General features: G+C 40.8%; 1 protein-coding gene across 1 annotated transcript in view; it reads left to right on the top strand.

Annotated features, from left to right (window-relative positions):
• SV2C (synaptic vesicle glycoprotein 2C) overlaps nucleotides 1–24071 on the top strand; it is a 226987-nt gene that overhangs the window by 38352 nt on the left and 164564 nt on the right. The window contains exon 2 of the mRNA XM_086698553.1: nucleotides 20516–21194. Coding sequence (XP_086554679.1) covers nucleotides 20615–21194 — 580 coding nt within the window. The 5' untranslated portion in view covers nucleotides 20516–20614. The remainder of the gene's footprint in view (nucleotides 1–20515; nucleotides 21195–24071) is intronic.

Below are 24071 nucleotides of genomic sequence, written 5' to 3'. Positions count from 1 at the left end.
CCTGAAGGAGCTATTAATCTAACTCAGCAGACCTTCAGGGTTTGTGGACTTAGTATTTGGGATTGTACAGTCAAAGGCAGTCCGGTGAGCCTTTGACTTATAGTAATAATTGCTGGTGGATCGCAGGGTGCAAAGCTGGCGTGCAGAAGGGTACTCTGCAGGTGTGAGCAGCCTGGCAGCCCATTGGCACTGACGCTTTGTGGAAGCTCTGTTGATCGCTGTTTGCCTCCTTATATGCATCGAATGGAGAAATTAGAAACTGAATTCTGGAATCCAGGATAGGATGAAACACATCGGAAAGTAGGTACAGTGTTGCCTGCCTGCCGTAGCGATGCTAGGACCACGAGTGTTTGAAGTTCATACGGCTGGGCAGCTGAAAGAGAGCAAGATTCAGACATGGCTGGGCTTCACATGTGTTAGAACAGGACTTCCATGGAGCATCGGGGTGGCTCAGTCTACTGAGTGTCTGACTCTTGATTTTGACTCAGGTCATGATCCCAGGGTCATGGGATTTGAGCCCCACATTGACCTCTATGCAGAATGCGAAGCTGTTTAAGATTCTCTCTCCCTCTGCCCTTCCACCCCAGTCACACACTCTGTTTATAGAATAGAATAGAATAGAATAGAATAGAATAGAATAGAATAAAAAATAAACATAACATAACATAACATAACATAACATAACATAACATAACATAACATAACATAGCACTAGTCTTCTGTGACTCTGGACCATCCCAATAGATCACTCAGTATCCATTTCTCTATGAAATCCTTTCTAAGTATAAATTAAGATCATATGAGATAATATATGTGAAATTGTTTACAAATGTTAATATACTGTAGATGATGCAGCATAAATGCATATCCCTGAACACCAGGGGTGAGGGGTTGAATATCACCTGTATTGCAGTTTCTGTATTATGCACCAAGTGGAGAAACAAACATTTGGGGGAGAGGCGTGAAGGGAGCAGATAAGCCTTATTGATTCTGCTTACATTTAGAAAACCTTTTAGGACCTTTTAAATCATTAGGACCAAAAGCTCTCACTTATTTAAAAAAAAAAATCAATTTAGAACATGAAACCATTTTCAGCCAGGAGGAACATAACCCACTTACTGTGTTGTTTTTAGTTGTTGTTTAGTTGTTTAGTGTTGTTTTGTAGTTACCGTTATTTTTCCTTGCAGACATGGTGGGCTAGTCCTCAAAGCACAAATGTCCCAGGTACTCTGTTAAAGCACTGGTCATTTCATAACGAGTCTTTCAAAATCTGGTTCACACACCACTGGCATTGCTTGAAAATAGAATCAAGTGTAAGGTAGAGCCCACACTCAGCCTGTGGACCTTTCTGCCTTTGAGCAAGCTTGTGGAATGGGCCCCTTCCGTCCTCCTCCTGTCCTGGCCTCTTGTGTGTACAGCATGTCCCATAGTGGTATGTATTCCAGCTTGTTATAATGAGGCTGGAATCCCACCAGAGAGTGAATTCAGAGGGAACAGGCTATTCTTTCTTCTCTCTGGCCTTCCACTCCTCTCCTCCCAACCGTTCTCCCACCCCTTAGTTCTGTAAGCCTGAGCACTCAGAAATATGGACTGGATTAAATACTACCATGGCCCACGAGTTATTTTTGTTAATGTAATGAAAGACTGTAAGTTCTTTCACTATTTCTCTTTTTTATCTAGACATTTCTTTTTTTATATATTAAATATAATTTGTCAAATTGGTTTCCATATAACGCCCAGTGCTCATCCCAACAGGTGCCCTCCTCAACGCCCATCACCCTATCTAGACCTTTCTTAATGAATCACATGTGATTTCCTTCTGACTATAGCATTAATGGTGACTACTTACAATTACTACATGTGAATTGTGCGAGAGAGACTGGAAGCAGGTGAAGGAAGGCACATTTCCAGCGAGGAAATATATTTGTCCTCCTCCCTCTACCCTCAGTATTTCCAGTATGTATTTCCATTTGGAGAATGGCCTGCAGAACTGTTACCATTAGATTCCATTCTGCTGATGGAGACTGACGACAAAAGGAACATCATTCTGTAGACCATACTAGCCATGACAGAAGCAGCTGACTACCCAGTGGTAACATCAAATAATTTGCCGCCCCAAGGTTGGACCAAGAAATATCAGAATTCATTTGCTTCTCTGAGATCATATTGAGAGGCACCGGTGGTCCTCCTGCTCCTGTACTGTGGCGGTTGCATCGATTGAAGAGAAGGCCGGTCTTTCTTGAGAGAGCCTTCTCTTGTGGGCAGAACCAGGAAAATGTTTTCACCCCTGTTGCATCTCACTCCTGATGAGGGTACCCTGACACTCATCCTGAGAATGCTTGTTCTGTAAGATATTCTGGCGTCAGGTAAGTCTGGGCGACGTTGTTTTTTTCCCCTTCGTGGAGGAAAGACACACACAAGGCATGGGTAGCAAGCAAATCAAAGGTCTTGAGAAGGTCTGTAAAATCAGTAACCACAAAAAAGATTCAGTTTTGCTTAATTTAGTGTTCCATTCAGGCATTTGTTTTATAAAAAATGTTAGAAAGTGTTAGGCATTTTTCTAGGTGCTGGGAATTTAGCCAAGAACAATATAAAAGTTCCTTTTTTCATGGAGTTCATAGTTTATGGGAATAGTCACATAATAAACAAGTCAAAATATGTAATATATTGTCAGATAATGAAAGATGATAAGAAAAACATCATAAAGGGTCAGAGAGTGATGATGTGGGGACACTGTCTTAGACAGTATGCTCTAGGGCTCTATGTGGGGACAATATTTGAGAAGGGACTAAAAGGAAATAAGGGAGGGAGGCCAACAGGTATGAGGGAGGGGGAAGAGCATTCTAAGCAGAGGAAAGAGCAAGTGCAAAGGTCCTGAGGCAGAAGAGTGTTTGGCATTTTGGAGTAGGCTGGGATGGGGTGAGGGGGTGTAGTAGAAGTTGAGACCAGAGAGGAGATTGGCCAGGCTCTGTAGGGGCAAAGGGAGTCGGAAGAAGCTGCTAGAGGGCTCTTAGCACTGGAGTGATATTTTCTGCCCTGTCTTTGGAAAGGATTTCTCTGCTTTCTATGTGGAGAAGAGCCTCTAAGGTCAAAGGTAGAACCAGGAAGACCACTGCACTGTTCAGGTGAGACAAGATGGTGGCTTGGACCAGGTGATGAGCAGTGGAGGTGGTGAGAAAGTAACATGTGTATTCCCATCTTAATTGTCCATAAACTTTCTTTTTGAGGAATGCTTTTTAATATCTCTTGGAGTGCATTTTAGAAAACATTGCTGTATGTCATCAGATGTCAATCATGTATTCCTGTCAGTTGTGGAAGTGCTTTTATACCTTCCTCCTTGGTGCTAAACCGTAATGGATAACAATGTCAGAAAGGTGAGACACCAAAAAGCTAAAGGAAGAAACTGAACATTTCAGTTTCAGCAAGTGTGGTCAAGGTTGAGTTTGACTCTTGGCCCCAGTGGTGTGACAGTCACAGAAGACATTGGAAGTCCATTTTTGTTTTTATTTTTGCTTATTTTTTTTTCTGACACAGGTACAATTGTGCAAAAGACTCTCACGCATGACATATTTATTTTTATTTCGATGTATACTGAGTTCCTACTATAGCTAATTAATAAGCTAATACCTTAGTCTGTTAATACTTTACTTGGCCACCTTTGCCTGATCAAATCAGTTTAGATCTCACTCTATCCAAGCTTATCACAATAACATGTGCCAGCACATAGCTTTTATCGCATTGTAAGACACTTATCTGTCTAGTGGTTGGATGTTCCACTAAATGGGAAATCCCCTGATGGTGAGGATCCATGCCTTTAATTTCTGTATGCACAGAGCCTAGGTAGAGTCCAGACCCTACTATTGAGTAGGTGACAATAGCTGTTGGTTGAATGGGTGTCCAGGATTGCCTTGGGGACTAAGGATGTGAGATGAACCCAAACACAGTCTCTTCCTTTAAAGAACTAGTAGCCTGGTGGGGTGGATGGATGAATTCTGGCTTCCCTGCGATGGTTACTATAGGTCAAGATCTGTTCTCATACAGATAGAATATTCAGTAGTCCACTTGAAGGGTTTTCAACCAAGAAATTCCTCTCGTCCCACAATATCTAACTTATCAACCCCATTTGTGAGGTCGGAATTCCATAATTTACACGATTCCTTGGACTAAGGAGTTCAAAGCCAAACACCTCAGAGAAGGGAGGAGTACTTGAGGCACTCCTTAGCCATTTATTTGTATGTTGTGTGTGAATTATTGAGCAGCTCCATTTGCCCAGTGGTAGTAAAGGAAAAGGTTTTGTTGGAAGAGAGAGGAGGGCACCCATTCTTCAGTGGCTACCTTGATCATGCAGAATTATCTTGTAGCAAGAGAGCACTAGACTCTTAACTATGGAGAACAAACTGATGGCTGCCAAAGGGAAAGTGGGTGGGGAGGATGGGTTACATAGGTCATGGGAATTCAGGAAGACCCTTGTAATGAGCACCAGGTGATGTATGTAAGTGCTGAATCTCTGCATTGTACACTTGAAACGAATGTTACACTGTATGTTAACTGACTAGAATTTCAATAAAAACTTCAAAAAGAAAAAAATAAATAACCAGTTGGGGGGACAAAAGGAGAGAGAGAGAGGGAGCGAGCAAGCCCTGGGCAGGATATGGCGCACTGAGTCAATGAACACTCCATTCTGTTGCTTCGCAGATCACACTTTGTGCCACGAAAACACCTTGGTCTCAAAGCTGCACCTGCATTTAGCCACAGCTCACTGGTTGAAGTGTCAAGGAAGTCTCTGGTGTCTTCCTTGTACAGGCCACAAGCAAAGGGAACAATGAGTAGAGCACCCCTGGGGGATAAAGCTCTAGGGGTTTTATCAAGGCTCAGACTGTGCTGAAGTAAACAAAGGCAGCTGCTTTTGTAGCTACGCCCTAGGCAAGCTTGCAAAAGGAAATATTTACTAAGTAAGACATGGACAAAGCAGAAAGAGAAAATAGGCCATTTCCAGAAATTACGGGGAGACTAGAGCAAGCCTGGGGGAGTCTGTTTCTTTCTCCTGTTGGCTCTGCCTTTAAATTGCATTAAAACTGCAAGTATGCTAATCATATTGCCTGACTAGCTTAGAAAAGACAAGCAGACAAATAGACATTCTTCTTGGAGCCTTCCTGCAGCCAGACCTCAGGTTGTGTATCTCAGCAACAGCCATGAATACCTCTTCTGCAAGAGCGCTGTGCTTCGTGACTCTCCAGCCTGGCTCCTGGCTAGAGAAGCGCACTGCCAGCCTGCATTTCATTGTCATTTTTTCCTTTCAAAAAAGGAAAAGTGCCAGCCAGCATTATCGCTGCTGGACTGTGAATTATATTTATAAACGCCATCTTTTATTCTTCTTTAATTTCAAGTAAACTTGCGCTTACTGAGTAGGTACCATGTGCCACGTGTTGTCTTGGATGTTGTTTTATTTAATCCTTCAAACAGGGCTTTTATTTTCCATTTCACAGATAATGTAATTGATGATTGAAGACCATGAATAACTTGCCTAGCATCACAAAGCTGGCAAGTGGCAAAAAGCAGTATTGGAACCCAGGTGTGCATTTGGCTTATAATCAAGACCACTGTGTGTCTAATGATTCAGGGCATTTAATATGTCAAGGACACCTGTTTGCTCTTGGGATGTTGTGGAGTTTCTGTTCGTATTTAAGAATAACCAGGTGTTTATTCCGCTGAGATAGTGTGTGCGTTACATGACTCTGTTAGTGTCTGTCTTTGGATTTAAGTAATTGCCTGATACCAGTGTTTGGCTCCATAGCCAACTTTGAAATATGCAAGATGTGACTATCTAAGTTATAAATTGCCTGCGTCCACTTCTTTCTCTTCCAATTCCAATGATGGGCAAACAGAGGACATGGAAATCAGTCTCATTCTGTAGTAGCTCTGATGCGATACTGAGTGAGTGTGGAGAAGAAGGGTGACTGATCACAGGTCCTTATTAAGTGTCTACTTGGTACATTGGAGGTTCGCTTTTTCTCTTGATTGCTTTCTATGCTGAGGGACTTTTCTTCCAACTGTGCTTCTCCATCCTCAATCCTGTTCTTAAAAACACTTAATAAATGCAGTCTTTATTGTAAAGTTGTCCTATTCGTTATCAGATGATTATTGTCAGACAAAGATTGGAACAGATGTGAAAAGCAAGGCTAATAAGATACAGTAAAAGAAAAGAAGACATTTCCAATGTTTACGTAAATAAGGTTTTATCAAGCTACACTCTCTCAGATTTCCTACCTTAAACCCATCCCACTTAGAGCAAAACCCAAAGTCCTTACTGTGACCTCAAAGCCCCTGATGATCTGCCTGTAGTCACTTCCCTTGTTACCCCTTCCTGATTCTACTCAGTCACCTGGCCTCCTTGCCATTCTCCACGTGACACCTTTTTCTTGCTGCTTTCTGTGTGTGGAAAGCTCTGAGTCCCTGGGGAGCATGGGGCTTATGCCCTGGCTTTAATCAGGCTTCTATTCAAATTCCCTCTGTTTTGAGGTTCTCACCTGGACCACTCCTCTGAGAATAGCAGCCCCTCCTGCACACTGTAACCCTACACTGTCCAACAGGTAGCTACTAGCCAGGTGTGGTTATGTAGATTTAAATTTTGCCCTATATTTATTGGACAGCACAGATCTGGAACATTTCTGTCATCACAGAGAGCTCTGTGGGGCAGCGTTGCTCCAGCCTCCTACCCTGCTTTATTTGTAGCCCTTACCATTACATGAAATCATGTATTTATTTGTTTTGTTATCTGTCTTGGCACTAGAAAGAAAGCCCCATACCGTCAGGAACTTTGTGTGTTTTTGTTTAATCTCTTATCTTCAGCTCAAGTATCTGGCATATAGTAGGTGCTTAATAAATCCTTCTTGAATGGATGATTGGATCTTTGGGGGAATGTTTTTTAATCCCAGAGGAGATAAGGAGAATTGTCGAGGGAGGTCGCTACTTTCCTTCTGCCCTTCCCAGCCTCAAGAGCCTTTGTGATAACCCACATGCTTTTGGGAAGGAATTCAGTTCTTGGCTTTGTTTCTCTTCAGGCTCCCTTCACATGATTCATACATCCCAGCAAAAGAAGCAGAACTGACCGCACTCACTCTGAGTGGTTATTACCACATCCACAGATGGTCCCTTTCGAATCCGGCAGCCTCTGTTTAATGCCAGGGGACTCATCTGCCAGAAGTCTTTGGTCATTTCGTGGAAGAGAGTATCTCACTTTTACTGAAGAGTAGGAATTGTGTGCGACAGTTTTATAGTGACTATGCCTAATAACGCAGATTGTTTTGATGCTCCTCAGGCATCTGGTTTCCCCAAAGGCTGACATCATCCTGGTGGCTCCTTAGGGACAGGAATCCAGAACACTGTACTCCTTCTGGGCTCCACTGAAGACACTCTGAGTCTGCTGGCCAGTTCTCCCTCAGTGTTGCTCCTTGTAACACTTGACCTGAGTTAGGCCCAGTACATAGAAGGGTCTAGAAAGCTGAGCTAGAACTGTCAGCATGGTTCAGAGACTTCCCTTTCTGAAGCCTCCGTAAACGAACTTGACTCAGCACTTGAATCACATGTGCTCTACTCCCTGACTGACATTTGGTGAGTTCCTTTCCCACTGAGGCCAATGTTTTACTGTGGGAGAGAGTGCACTTCCTGGCCCACCAAACGCATCTGACAGACACTAAACTTCACGGCCAGAGTCTATGTCATGGTTCTGAGAAGCCAGTGAACAAATACGCAAAGGAATATAAATTAAAAAAAAAATTTTCTGTCTTTGTGTGTATGCATCTTGTTCATTAAATAACTGACACGATAAGAAGAAAATGTCTTAATGTCACTGAGTTACATAAAAGAAGACTTGAATAAATACCAAGATATATTTTTGGACAAGATGACCGCTTTAAGGCTTAGTTCTTCTGAAATTAATTTGCAAACGTAGTACAATTCTAGTTAAAATTCTAATGAAAATTTTCTTAGAAAATGGCTAAGCAATTCTCAAGTCCATTTGGAAGACAAATTAGATTGGATGCAAATAAATATTTGCAAAGGATGAGTCCTGAGATGCACAAGCACTGATAGATATTAAACTTATAACAAAGTGATAAAAATTAAAGTAAAATGGTTTGAGGGCAACAGGAGATAAGCAGATCAATGTAGCAGAGTTCAAAACTGAAGAGAGACTATTATATGTAGGAATTTTGTCTCATGAAAGGGGCATTTTAATAAATGTTTCTGAGATACTTGTTTATTCATTTGAAAAAATCCCTTCCTTGTACAAGATGGCAAAATAAATTCAAGAACTAAACATTCAACAATGAAACTAGTATTAGAATTAGAACAAATATAGATGACTATTTTGGAACTTCAGGAGGGCCTGAATAAACTACTCACGGCAGGAAACATGAAAGAAGAACATTTTGAACAGACTATAAAAATAGTCAATAACTTTTCATGGCAAAAACACCATAAATGAGACCATCTGAGAAAAGTATTTACAACCTGTATGACAAAGGAGTTTATATATAAACGATTTTTAAAATTCAATAAGAAAAAGATCTTGGGGCACCTGGGTGGCTCAGTCAGTTAAGCATCTGACTTTGGCTCGGGTCATGATCTCGCAGTTCATGGGTTCGGGCCTCGCATCGGGCTCTGTGCCCACAGCTCAGAGCCTGGAGCCTGTTTTGGATTCTGTGTCTCCCTCTCTGTCTCTGTCTCTCAAAAATAAGTAAACGTTAAAAAAATTTTTTTTAAAAAATGATCTTGTATTCCTTTCTTGTGGCTGCTTAACAAATTACCACACTGGGTGGCTTAAAACACAGAAACTTATTTTCTCACAGTTCAAGATGTTACAGGGTGGCACTCTCTACAAAGGGGAGGATCCCTCCTTGCCACTCCCAGGTTCTGGTAGTTTCAGTGTTCCTTGGCTTGTGACCGCATAGTCTCAGCCTCTATTTTCTCATGGCTTTACCTCTGTGTCCGAGTCTTTTCTGTGTCTTATTAGGAAACTTACCATTGGATTTAGGGCCCACCTAGATAATCCAACTTGATCTCCTTTTAAGATCCTCAATTTAGTTATTCTTGTTTCCAAGAAGGTCACATTCATAGGTTTTGGGAGTTAGGACATGATCATATCTTTTGGGGGGCTACATTAAAACCACTGCAAACCTCAATACAAAAATGGGCAAAATATAAAAGATTTCCCAAGGAAAGAGATATTCAATTTCACAGGTAATCACATGCAACTTAAAATGATAAAACATTTTTCTGTAATTTGGCAGAAATCTCAACTAATTTCCAGTATAGGTGAGAACACAAGGAAGTCAGGGCTCTCTTACATGCTTGTGGAAGTTATAAATTGCCACAGTCTTTATGAAGGACAATGTGATATTATATATAAAAATCATCCAAACTAGGTTCCTCCTTTGACCTCTCAAATTCTCAGTAAGATCTACCACAAGGCTGGGCATCACCACATTATTAATAATACTCAAATAGTAGAAATAACCTGGATGCCCAATGATAGGAGACAGGTTAAATGAATTAAGGTATATAATAAATAAAAATGGTACTAGAATATTTAAAACTGTGAGAAAATTTAAATATAAAATGTATGATTAAAACATATCACGAAAGTGCCAACCTCTGGGTCACGATGGTGGATTATGCATATGCTAAACCCTGTTTCACATACGTGGATGATATATCATTATTATTTTAATAATAAATGGCTGACCTCAAAAGAAAAAAATTGTCAGGTCCCAGAAATGGAAAGGGCAGACTTAGTGTATAGGAGATGGCACTGTGCCTTCCAAGTTGTGAGCAGGACATGGCCAGCAAGTAATCTGGGATCCAGGAGCACACTGCCCATCTCCACCTGGAAGGGAAGACAGTCCACACCTGCCTGCCACAGACAAGGCTAGGAAAATGTCACCCACCTGAGATGGAAACCCTGAGCTCATCGGCATCTGCAAATATGGAAATCCAGGACTGAGCTACCGATAAAAAAAGTAGGTCAGACTTTTGGGAACCATTTGGAACTCAAGCAGGGGCAAACTCAAAACTCTATTGGAAAAAATTAAGTAAACCCCAAAGGAAAATCTGTATAAATCCAGGTTCAAGCAGGAGATGATTCCTTTAGAACCATAATTCTGAATTTTTGGTCTGGCCTCATTAACCACTTTTCACTCTTAAAAATTGTTAAGAACAAAAGAATTTTCATTTTTGTTGGTTATACCTATCGATATTTACCATATTAGAAACTAAATCTGAGGAACTTATAAGACACGAGAATCTCCAAGTACACATTTCATTAACCATTAGAACAATGATGTTACCACATATGTAGCCTCTGGAAAATGCGATTATAAAGTCATGAAAAAATGAGAGTGGAAACATCAAATAACATTATGAAAATTATTTTGACCTCAGATTCCTTGACTGGTCTTGGGAGTTTCCTGGGGAACCCCAGACCACTCTCTGAGAACCACTGCTAAAGAAGATATGCTCATAGCCAAGGATTACTAAACCTATAATGAAAGCCTGTACTACTTGAGATAGTCTACTACTCCAGTGAATGGGAAAATTCATACCTGAAGACTTAGAGATAAGAGAGTAATCTGAGAAGGGCTTCAAATTCAAATGTACAGTATGATCTAAAGTAATCATATGCAGAAGCATCTGCATAGCTTAAAGATTGGAATTAGAATTGCTAATCGCTAAGAGTAGGGATCTCTGGGTGGTAGAAATACATATGGTTTTTATTTTATTCTTTGTAACTTCTGAATTTTCCAATTATTTCTTAAACATGTTTTAGTTTTGTAATCAGAAAGAATATTGCTGTACATACTAAATTGAATTTAGATATTTGTTCATTAGAATAACGCTGACTTTGACTCACTTGAGAATATTCTTCTATCAGGAGGTCTAGGACCTTCAAAAACCTTCATGGATGTAAATAGTTCTGCTATTTGAATAAGGCCTTTACGCTTTACTAACGTGTAGTTTGTAGAAATTTCAACAACTACCGAGGCCAGTTTAACCTGGTTTAGGAGAATTGTTCTTCACAGAGCAAATTAATTTGTCAAAATTGCATAAGAAAAGAATGTTAATATACTTAAAATCAAAATTTCCAGGCTCTTTGAATGACTTATTACTTAAAAATATGCAGATATGTTAAATACTCTATTTTTATAGCAAATGTGTCACAAGATTATATTTTGTAAGCTTAATTTCAGTTTTTGATAGACTTGAAAGAAATAATGTAGACTTTCTGCCTTGATTCCTGCTTCTCTCACTTGATTCTAATTAGTGAGTTTTATGGTATTTCTTAATAGACATGTTAGAATTTGAAAGGATGTTGCATTTATTTTAATACAGGACTGTCCGTCCGTGTCATGTTGAGAGTGGGGACATTCTGTTAGGAAAGCTTGGGAATTGGTTGGATAACACAGTTAAACAGGGTCTTTATAAAAAGCTTGAATTGTGATCCTTCCCTGCCCCCAGGGAAAGACCTATTCAATATGAGACAGAAACTTCCCAAATTTATATGACAATAGAACTTTTTCCACTCAGCACATATTGCAGATTGCACTTTGGGGAAACGTTGATCCAGGTAAGTCCCTCATGAAGAAAGGGGGTTATTGGCGGGTTGGCCCCCCTATGGTGCTTGTGTCCTCTTTTAATAACACTGCTTTATAGCATTTTATTTTACAAAGTTCCTATTTTCAGGGAGCTTATGTTCTAATAGGGAAGACCATCACATTCTTGGATAACCATAATGAAAGACATGATTGAATGCCCAAAGGGAACCAGCTGGGCTTAACTGAGCAGGCGTGATTAGATTAAGTAATAATAAAAAGAAATCACTTGAAGAATGGGAATTTACACATATTTACACAGAAGTTTAAAGGTTCTGAGGACAAGCAGCATCCTTAAATTATAAAAGTCTGATTTCAAAGATTTGGATAGGCTGGGATGATGTGTCAGTGTGTATTTCTTTATCTCAGACGTCTTCTCCTCCCTCCCAAAAACTTCTTTTCAGAATGCTGTCTCCCGGTAGGTATGCATTTCTGCATTTTAACTCTGGTCACCTTCAAATAGTGTGTCTATTGCATAAGGTTAGGCTATAATGAAGTAGCAGTGTGGACATTCTTACATAATACTTAGAGCTCCTACAAGGCTATGCCTATTGTCTCATCTTTCTGCTGTCTCCAGACCACCAAAGTCTAGGGCTCAGATATGTTGACCTCTTTTTGTTGACAGTATAAGGTCCAGAGGTTTCAAACTTTTGTTGAGTAAACATTTCAAACAATGTTTCAATCAATGTTTTCTGCCAGAATAAGAGAATAAGTATATTCATAATCTAGATGGTGTACCACACCATCTCTCTTGGACTATGTTCTTTTAATAATCACCAGAGTGTTTTATTCAATGTAAATTATACCTCAATAAAATTGATCGTAAGCTTTTTTAAAAAGCCATTATCAGGGCACCTGGGTGGCTCATTCGGTTAAGTGTCTGACTTCGGCTCAGGTCATCATCTCACAGTTCATGAGTTTGAGCCTCACATCAAGCTTTGTGCTGGCAGCTCAGAACCTGGAACCTGCTTCAGATTCTGTGTCTCCCTCTCTCTCTGCCCCTCCTCTGTTAACACGCTGTCTCTCTCTCTCTCTCTCAAAAATAAATAAAAACATTAAAAATTTTTTAAAAGTCATTATCTTTATTTTTTATGTACAACTTTTTGATTATAATAAAATAAAATATATTGTGTATAAAATATACATTTTAACCATTTTTAAATTATTTTCTTGTTTTTAAATTTACATCCAAGTTAGTTAGCATGTAGTGCAATAATGATTTCAAGAGTAGATTCTAGTGATTCATCCCCTATGTATAAAACCCAGTGCTCATCCCCAAAAATGTCCTCCTTAATGCCCCTCACCCATTTAGCCCATCCCCCACTCCCACTCCTCCAGCAGTTTGTTCTCCATTTTTAAGAGTCTCTGTTTTGTCCCCCTCCCTATTTTTATATTATTTTTGCTTCCCTCCCCATGATCATTTGTTTCGTATCTTAAATTCCACATATGAGTGAAGTCATATATTTGTCTTTCTCTGACTGACTTATTTCGCTTAGCATAATACCCTCTTAGTTCCATCCACATAGTTGCAAATGGCAAGATTTCATTGTTTTTGACTGCTGAGTAATACTCCATTGTGTGTGTGTGTGTGTGTGTGTGTGTGTGTGTGTGTGTATACCACAACTTCTTTATCCATTCATCTGCCAATGGACATTTGGGCTCTTTCCATTCTTTGACTATTGTCGATAGCACTGCTATAAACATTGGGGTGCATGTGCCCCTTCGAACCAGCACACTGTATCCCTCGTGTAAATACCTAGTAGTGCAATTGCTGGGTCATAGGGTAGTTCTATTTTTAACTTTATGAGGAACCTCCATACAGTTTTCCAGAGTGGCTGCACCAGTTTGCATTCCCACCAGCAGTGCAAAAGAGATCCTCTTTCTCCGCATCCTCGCCAGCATCTGTTGTTGCCTGAGTTGTTAATGTTAGCCATTCTGACAGGTGTGAGGTGGTATCTCACTGTGATTTTGATTTGTATTTCCCTGATGATGAGTGATACTGAGCATTTTTTCATGTGTCTGTTAACCATCTGGATGCCTTCTTTGGAAAAGTATCTATTCATGTCTTTTGCCCATTTCTTCACTGGATTATTTGGTTTTTTGGCTGTTGAGTTTGATAAGTTCTTTATGGATTTTGGATACTAACCTTTTATCTTCTTTATCATTTGCAAATATCTTCTCCCATTCCCTCGGTTGCCTTTTAGTTTTGCTGATTGTTTCCTTCGCTGTGCAGAAGGTTTTTATCTTGATGAGGTCCCAATAGTTCATTTTTGCTTTTGTTACCCTTGCCTCTGGGGACGTGTTGAGTAAGAAGTTGCTGCAGCCGAGGTCACAGTGGTTTTGGCCTGTTTTCTCCCGTAGGATTTTGATGGCTTCCTGTCTAACGTTTAGGTCTTTCATCCATTTTGAATTTATTTTTGTGTATGGTGTCAGAACGTGGTCCAGTTTCATTTTTCTGCATGTTGCTGTCCAGTTTTCCCAGCACCATTTGCTGAAGAGACCGTCTTTAGTGTATTGGATGTTCTTTCCTGCTTTGTCAAAGATCAGTTGGCCATACGTTTGTGGGTCCATTTCTGGGTTCTCTATTCTGTTTCATTGATCTAAGTGTCTGTTTTTGTTCCAGTACCATACTGTCTTGATGATTACAGCTAAAAAGCCACTATCTTTTGATGTGTGAAACAACCTTAAGAAAGAGGTATCTAGTTGCAACATGGGTGGTGAATACTACATGTTGCCTTTCTTTCTGACGTTGGTCATAAACTAAAATGTATATTAGTTTGGACTAATGCATTACACAGTCTCTCAAAATATTTCTGGACTTGTTGCAAATGTTAATGTTCACATCATTGTCTTTTTATTTTAATGAAGCTATTTTTTGGCATTACTATAATGTCATCACATATAATTTTATGTTCTATCTCATAAGAGATGGAAAGTGATAAGGCTCTCATTGGGGTGGCTGGGTGTGCTCTGTTATAGTCTTGACCAAGATGATATAGCACTGAGTTAAGGTGAAGTTCCCCACTTTTCAACTTCCATTCAGGTACAGGGATTTCCACTGCTCCTCAGGAGAGACAGATATGGGGAAAACACTTGAAGCTTCTCTTTTTACTACCCATGCACATACCCTCACTTGTCCCCAGGAAAGAAGGAGCAACTTCTCTGGCAAATTGGGTGAAAGATCTTGGCCTGCTGGCCTCAGCCCCACGGAGGTGCTTACCCAGGTCTGCTAATCTTGTGGCCTGGAAAACTCCCTGGACAGCCTTCCCTCCTGGAAGGAGCCCTGTGTGGTCCAGAATCCTAGGACTGGGAAGAAGGTGTGGCATCGGAGATGAAGTGTGTACATGATTTTCCATCAGCTCACCATTTACCTTCTCTTGTTGAATGTCTCCATTAGGTCCAAACTTAGGAGGGAAAGATGGCTGTTAGATAATGAGTCCCTTCTCCCAATCCCAACAGGCTGGAATTCTGCAAGTACTTTGAAGGGTTTCTACCTTCCCAGGCAATGGGAGGTGGGTCTGTCTTCTGCCCCAATTTGGTGGAAACTCTGTTTCCCTCACGGGCTTCCGTTTCTACTAAGAACTGGTAGATGTAGTATAGGTGGTTGAGCTCTGGAGTAAGTTCATGTAAGTGTGAATTCTTACTGGGCAGATTTCAGTTTTCCCATCTGTAAAATGGAGATTTAAAAAGCATATGGTTATTGTCAAGATTCTTGTTGTGTGATAATTCCTCTGAAGTACTTATCACAGGGCCAACATAAGAATGGGTGAGCTATTATTATTGCTGTCATTACTGTGTGCGTGCACAATGGCTTCAAAGCTGCATAAATACAGTTATTACAATGATGGACTCTCCCAGCATCCAGAAGATTCCAGAATGTTTTGGTGAGGAGGAGCTATCCCAGATCTTTTGATGATGGTGGCGATGAGGGGTACAGCAGAAGGAAGGACTGGAAGTTTGGGGACAGTGTGGTGAAACTGAGATAAATATCTGTGTGTGTTGGGGAGAGTTGTGCATGATGGGAACATGTGTAGGATGGTTTTGATATAATATGTGGTGTTACTGAATATATGCCGTTTGGCATGAACCATCAAAGAAAAAAAAAGAACTGAAACTCTGTTTTGCCAGAATAACTTCCATTTATGTGTATAAATTATTATTTGTGCAAAGTGATTGCCACACATAGAAATAGAGCTGATTTGTGCATGTCATTTCATATATCAGATAAACGGTGCTGTAAATATTATTCGGTTGTAACAGCCACTTCTATAAATACAGTTGTTAATGGGGCACCTGGGTGGCTCAGTCGGTTGAGCGTCCGACTTCAGCCCAGGTCATGATCTCGCAGTCCGTGGGTTCGAGCCCCGCATCGGGCTCTGTGCTGACAGCTCAGAGCCTGGACCCTGTTTCAGATTCTGTGTCTCCCACTCTCTCTGACCCTCCCCTGTTCATGCTCTGTCTCTCTCTGTCTCAAAAATAAATAAACATAAAAAAAATAAAAAAAATAAATAAATACAGTTGTTAATCAGCTGTGGGTCCTACCCCTTAGCGTGATAAGCAGGGCATCTAAACACGTAGCTATTAAAAACTTATTGTAGGAGATACCGTTAGTGCTCTGCCCAGATACTCTTGAAGCCCCTTCATTTTCTCCGCTCTCCTCCTCTGGCTCCATTCTTTGCTTCCACCAGCCACACCTGCACCTTGTCAGGGGACTGTGCGTGGGTCTCTGGAACTGCCTTGCCTTTTGGTACAGAAAGCTGGAAGTGCCTGTAGTCCATCCTCACCCCGGGTGGCCCTGGGCCAACAACAGATGGGAGTGGGAGCGTGAAAGGCCAGCACCTTTGCCTTGAGTGGGAATAACTCTGGGGGGTGACTGTGGCTTGCCCCCCAGGACACTGCCTAAAACCGCAGTCCTCCCTCAGTCATCCTCTTAATAAATGATTCGCACCTGATTCCTTATCACAGGTTCTGTTTCTGGGGAACCTGAATTAAAATCACTTAATGTACGTCAACTTTTCTCCTTGGCATGGTGTAAATGTCAGCTTATTAATCCTCACAACACTGTACGGCAGTTATTATTACGGTTACTTCGTGGAGAAGCACGCTGACTTGAATTAAAGAGTACTGGCAGCTGCACGTCACTGGAGGTGGTTGGAGGTTCGTTGCTTTGCCTTCTTTCCTGCCCTTCTGGCCCCTGGCGTCTTATTTAGAGTGACCACTGTGTTATCTTTTGAAGTACAGCCACCATGTTGGGATGGTTTATCTGAACAAACAAGACTGTATTTGGGAATTATCTACATAAAGCCCATCACTGATGAAGATATCACAATAATTCTCCTTGGTTCAGAACCCACAGGATGATTTAGCCAAGAGACCATAAAATAAGTTTTGTGTAGGGAAAACAAGTTATCAGAACGACCAGGAAGAATGCTACTGCATTGACTAAGACCTCAGCAAGAGCACTGGGTGAATCAGATAGGGGGTGAGGGGCAAGCCTCTGGGGTCAGGTTCATCTGGGCTGGAGTCCCAGCGTCTCTTCTGACAAGCTTTGTGATCTTGGGCTACTTATGTAATCTCATCCTTAATCTTCTCACCTGTAAAATGGAGACTGCAAGATCTATTTTGGAGGATTGAAATAAGGATTAAATAAAAGAATAAAAGAACATATATAAAGTTCTTAGCATAATGCCTGGCATAGAGTATGCTCTAAATCAAATCAGTTTTTATTAAAACGATGTCTGGAGCATATTATGTGGTCTGACTCAGTGATTCACCCTAAACAGAGGCGTATCATTTGCAGACATCGATGATGCAATATGCAGCTGCCCGTGGACCTCCTCATAGGCCATAACTGGTGTGCGGGCCACACCTTGAGAACCTTCCAGTACAGGTACCAATATGCCATTTTCCTGGTGGAGTCTGCAGTGAGCCAGGCTTTTTGCATTTTCCATTTACCAGAGAGAGGAATGGCCACAGGCCACTCTGCCCCTGAATAATCTGCCTGCCAGCAATATGAAGATTGCTTCATAAAGGTGGTACAGACTTGTTCTCTTGTTTGACATTTTATGGTGGGATCATTGTCGATTCACATGTTGTTACAGATAATACAGACCCCCTATGCCTTTCACCCAGTGTCCCCCAATGGCAACATCTACAGACATCTGATTTTAAACATATTTTTGAGTAAGTATTCATGCCTTCCCTTACATGTGCGAAAACGCTGAAAAATCTTTGTTTTAGTGAGACTGCAAACCACAAGACCCAGTCTCTTCTGTTAAGAATCTGAAAATCGGGGCGCCTGGGTGGCGCAGTCGGTTAAGCGTCCGACTTCAGCCAGGTCACGATCTCGCGCTCCGTGAGTTCGAGCCCCGCGTCGGGCTCTGGGCTGATGGCTCGGAGCCTGGAGCCTGTTTCCGATTCTGTGTCTCCCTCTCTCTCTGCCCCTCCCCCGTTCATGCTCTGTCTCTCTCTGTCCCAAAAATAAATAAACGTTGAAAAAAAAAAATTAAAAAAAAAAAAAAAAAAAAGAATCTGAAAATCAACTGGAGCCTTGATTGAGGAACCTTGAGTCAAAAAAGAGCCCTTATATATACACATTCCTTTATTTGCCCCAGAATGAAAACTAAGACTTTTACATGCAGCATTTTTTTTCAAACCTATAATGTTTGATTGCAAAGTTTTTCTTTTTTTTTCCTCATTGTGCATATGATTAGATTACATACAGGGTTAGAATTGTCGACTTTGCAATCATAACCATGCCATTCAAGACCCCATGTGTGTTTCCTCTTCTAGAGGTAGGTGGCCCCCACACAAAGACCTTTTTGGGGGTCCTTAAAGCATGTGGTAGGAACATTTGTGGCTCGGAACAAAAGCAGAAACGCCAAATCCGGTCAGCTTATGTAGCATTTCTTTAAAAGAGCCATTGTAGAAGCTCTCGGTTACTAAGAAGCATGGCTGCTCCCATGGTGGTGCCACCATGGCCCAGGCTCTGCTTCCCCCTCAGCACATTGTTCCTCACGTACCAGTGTGTCCGGTGCCTGTACTGGTCATGCAGGGGAAGCAGCTCGTGTGCAGTGTCTGATATGATCATCAGTCTATGGATAGTAGAGCAGTTGGCTTTATTTACTGGGTGAACTGACTTAATTTTACTTTTAATTTTTTAAAAAAATTTTAATGTTCATTTTCGGGAGAGAGAGAGTGAGAGAGTATGAATGGGGGAGGGTCAGAGAGACAGGGAGACACAATCTGAAGCAGGCTCCGGGCTCTGAGCCGTCAGCACAGAGCCGGACACGGGGCTCGAGCTCGTGAACTGTGAGATCATGGCCTGAGCCAAAGTCAGACGCTTAGCTGACTGAGCCACCCAGGTGCCCCTTTACTTTTAATTTTTAAAGTAGGAAGTATCTCTCTGTCCCCAACATTGCCTTCTCCTTCTCTCTTCTTTCCTGCCTCCTTCTTGAGTCTCTGAGCCTCCAGCCTCAACCTCTTCCAACTGCCTTCCCATCTTTTCTTACTCTCTTCATGGATCCTCCCATCTCTTGCTTCCCCTTACTGTCAGCCCTCCAAAAGAAAAAAAAAAAAAAAAAAAAAACAGAAAGAGAGAAAGAAAAAGGAGAATAAACAGAAAAACCCTCCATTATGACATTTGGCAAAAACCTTATAATCATATGTTTATTTTAATTTCATTTTACTGTCTTCCAAAACACAGGGCTGTGCAGAACCAGGCTTCTGTTTGCCTCACGGGCATTTACAGTTATTCGGTGGTAATGATGCACAGTCCATTTATAAACAAACATCTTTTTGTCTTTATTACTGCGTTTGTTTGTGATGTCTGAATGAGCAGTTTAAGTGTATGTTTGTAAGCCATTCACCAAGTATCTTACACTAGGTACAAAGAGGAGGTAGAAATTAGTATTGCATAACTCATGCTTTGCAACACTGCCACAGAGTAGGGCTTGGGGATTTAATGATAGGGGGAATGACTTTCTCACCATTATATCCTCTATGTACAACTGTGGGCCACCAGAGGAGACAGCTCAGTGGACAAGTGAACCATCTATGACCATGGGTTCAGCCCAAATGTAAGCCAAGCCTTTTGTCTCAGTGATATAGAAAACCAAACAGTGGGCCATGGGAGACCCATGACAGGTATCCAGGACAGCAGTCAACTGGAATAACAGTAGGATGAGGGGTGTGTGTGTGTCCAGAGATGAAGGACATAGAGACAAAGCCTGGAGTACTTATAAGGTGGGGTTGTGACGGGACATTGCATGTGGCTTACCTGTCACTGCTGGCCTGGGGGTGACTTCCGAAAGGACAGACCCCAACTAGACAAGCCTATTGTTCTAATTCAATGTTTATCAAAGGCATCTGTGAAATCATTTGATAAACTCTACCCATTTCCTACCGACATGACCGTTATACTACGGCAAATACTCAATTGCAGTTTGGGGGCACTGCGTGAGTCTTTGTTATTTATTGGAAGGAAATACAATGAAAGGAGAGGTAAAATGCATTTTACAAATATATATATGACTCAGTAGCATTGTATATGGGGCTGCTTGCCTGCTTTTTTTTAATACTAGGAAATAAGTTCAGACAGGATTCTTATATTCTGGTTTTGACTTTGCAGTGTGTGTATATGTCTGTGAGCAATACTATTTTTCTCAATCCAAATGTGTTGGATGTACTTTTCGAGGTTCCAGACATCCTGTTTTATCCTCAGGGAATTCCTGTGCATTCCATGCAAAGCTAATTCTGTGTCTTAGTCTGAGGGGGACAGTGAAAAGAGACCAGAGACCAAGGGATAGATGGTGAAAAAGACAAGAAAGGAATACTAAGTATCTTGTGTGGCTTTTCTTCTTTTGCAGTTCTGTTTTGAAGCCAAAGTGGATGATGCCGTCAGGGCTGACCCACTGATCAGAGTCTGAAAACTTCCCATCTTCGCATTTGCCATCGGTTGAGATAAGATGGAAGACTGTTACAAGGATAGGACTTCACTGATGAAGGGCGCCAAGGACATTGCCCGGGAGGTGAAGAAACAAACTGTAAAGAAGGTGAACCAGGCAGTGGACCGGGCCCAGGATGAATACACCCAGCAGTCCTATAGTCGGTTCCAAGATGAAGAAGAGGATGATGACTATTACCCACCTGGAGAGACCTATAATGGGGAGGCCAATGATGATGAAGGCTCCAGTGAAGCTACCGAGGGCCACGATGAAGATGATGAAATCTATGAAGGGGAGTATCAGGGCATCCCCAGTATGAACCAAGGGAAGGACAGCATTGTGTCAGTGGGGCAGCCTAAGGGCGATGTGCACAAGGACCGCCAGGAGCTGGAGTCAGAGAGGAAAGCTGATGAGGAAGAACTAGCCCAGCAGTATGAGCTGATAATCCAAGAGTGTGGTCACGGCCGTTTCCAGTGGGCCCTTTTCTTTGTGCTGGGCATGGCCCTTATGGCGGATGGTGTGGAGGTGTTTGTTGTTGGCTTCGTGTTGCCCAGCGCTGAGACAGACCTGTGCATTCCAAATTCAGGATCCGGATGGCTAGGTGAGTGCATCATGCCTGTGACACAGATTCTGAAACTGGCTTATTTGTAGAGCACTGTTAACAAATAGAATACTTACTTTTCATCCAGAGCACTGCTTCCCCCCTCACCACTACATTATTAGGAACAGCTTTAAACATGCAAAAGAATCAAAAATATTGTACAATGATGCCTGTATATATCCACTACCTAGATCTTATAGTTAACATTTACCGTATTTTCTCTTTCATCTATCCATCCATCAATCCAACTTATATGTTTATGCATTTCAAATTAAGAGCAGTATGTTTTATATTATTATAAATGTTTTATTGGTTTCTCCTTTATTAACTTCTAAAGATATGTCCTTGGAAGTTAATAAGACTACTATATGAAAACATATTTGGTACTTTTCTAAATATAGAGGTTAATTCTACAAAACTCTGACAAATGTGATTTAAAATTCTGAATTTCAAATTTTATGTATAATACTATGATTTAAATACTTTTGGGACCCCGCTAGTTTTTTTTTCCCTATAATCTATGTGTATGTTTGCTTGTTTATTTTTTTCAGTTAGTTTTATTCATAGAATTTTCTCTAGATGACTTTTTCTTTTTCAAAGCTTGTACCTTTGTGCCTAAACTGGAAGAACTTCCTCATATGCTTTAAAAATCTATTTCAAATCGGGCAGCTGGGTGGCTCAGTCAGTTAAGCATCCAACTCTTGATCTCAGCTCAGGTCATAATCTCACAGTTCGTGAGTTCAAGTCCCACATAAGGCTCTGCACTGATAGTGTGGAGCCTGCTTGGGATTCTCTCTGTCCCTCCTGTCTCTGTCCCTCCCCTGCTTGTGCTCACTCACGTGCACGCTCTCTCTCTCAAAATAAATAAATGAACTAAAAATTTTTTTTTAAATCTATTTCAAATCATATTAATATCTAAATTATATGTGTAAAAATAATACAACTTCTCTATCAAATATCTAGATAGCAGAAGTTACCATGACCTTGAGGTTCAAAGGAACCCTCCCTTGTGGAAGGGAAAATAAGAAGGCCAAGAAACATGCACACAGCCACATAGCCCCAACAATTTAAGTCCACATCAAGCATTCAGTAGATTAAGGTAGGAGGACTTTCAAACCCCTTTTGCTAAGCATACCCCAGACAACATGTTTATGTGCATATGAAATCTATATGTGTCTCAGAGTCTGTGAGAGTAAGAGTACTTGGCATCTATATTTTCAAGGGACTTTTTAAAACTAAAGCTTGATAAACAAAAGTCTGCAAGTCTTTTTGTGGAAACTGAGTAATTTTGTTGAGTAATGTTATAATCATTGATGCTGTGAAGTTTTCTGTGTGAAAAAAATGCGATTAAATGCCATTTTCTAACCTGCTCTGTGACAGTGAAAGAGAGAAAATCATGAGAAAAAGATTTACATCTCATGCCTTTAACACTTGTTTCTTTATATGACCCCGTCCTAGCATCTATTTTTTTATTGACTTAGCTGAAAGAGATAGATCCTTGGAAGCGGACTGTGAGGGACAGAGGGTGGGGGAGGGACGTATTTTGCCTGTTTTTGCTGGTAGACTCATCTCTGTGTTCAGCCATCAAAATACAGAACGTAATTTTGAGGAGGGTCCTTAGTCGTTTGTCAAATTGATCATTTCAGTGTACCTCGTATGTATCCAGCACTGTATTTTGCCTTTGTGTGTGGTTTTTTTCTTTTGGTGAGCAGCTACATCTACTATAAGGCTGGGAATCAAAATATTTATCAAGATGTTGCAAAAGGAGTGCATCAGCAGAACATTTTAAGGAGATAGATACTTAGGAATACAACTGCACACATATTTAATAACTGCAAGCTTCATTTTAGGATAAAAAGCATTTCACATTATAATCCTAGCTTTTATATTGGAAACATTTCAGAAAACTCTAAACTAAGCTTGCCTTTATCTTCTTGGTGCTGAATGGAAACACAGTATGACACCTGGTTCTCTTATCAGTTTATTCCATACACCTTTAAACCCTGCTGATGTTACACACCCCTAGGTGACATTCAGAAGTTCAGATAATGCTGTGGAACAATTGGAGCAGTGATATTTTCCTCTTTCCATAAGTGTGACTGCTTTAGTGAATTAAAACTGTGTCCCCAAGAGCGTATGGTTTCACTCAACATTGTGAGTCCCCAACAGAAGCATTTTAATGGTTTCATAACTGTACCTTCCAGACTTGCATTTCAATTGTTTGCCACTGTAATTTCACTTATAATTGCATTCTAATGGAGTTTTTTTAGACAAGCATTTAAATTGTTTTGCCATTTTCATTCCATCGAATAATAGCTTTGTAATATAATTACCACACTAAGTCACAGCAATGGGATCAAAATGCGAGAAAGACGCATGACCCATGTTTGGTGGTATTTGAGGGATATAGATTTGCAAAGTAATTTCTCATTTGGCACTAAGCATTTTGTCGTTCTCTCAAGGAAGACCAGGAACAAAAAATATGAACCAATTTATGTCTCATTTATTTGGGAGATAGAGCCTCTCTTGATGTTTGCTAGAAGATTGACTTAAAGATAGTGACTGTGTGTGCAGGTGTCTATGTGTATGGCCTGTGTGTATATATAACATTGTTAATTGGGCTGGGAAAAAGAGTAAATATTTAATTATCTAACGAGCTGTTCTTTGGGGGAATAAGGTGCAGTCTTATTTAAGATAATCCATGCTCCATTGCCAAAGTCTATTATTGAGCATTTATTATGTGCAAAGCATAGTGTTACCACTGGGGATAATAGGACAAATAAGGACGAAGTTTCTGTATCCAAGGAAGTTATAGTCTAGTATGGAGAAATCACAAATGTCTGCATGTTGCTAGCACGAAGAAACAAATATCAACAG

Source organism: Puma concolor, chromosome A1 (genome assembly GCF_028749965.1).
Source record: "Puma concolor isolate L17-30 chromosome A1, mPumCon1.1.hap2, whole genome shotgun sequence".
Lineage (NCBI taxonomy): Eukaryota > Metazoa > Chordata > Mammalia > Carnivora > Felidae > Puma > Puma concolor.
This window is presented reverse-complemented; position numbering and strand designations above follow the sequence as displayed.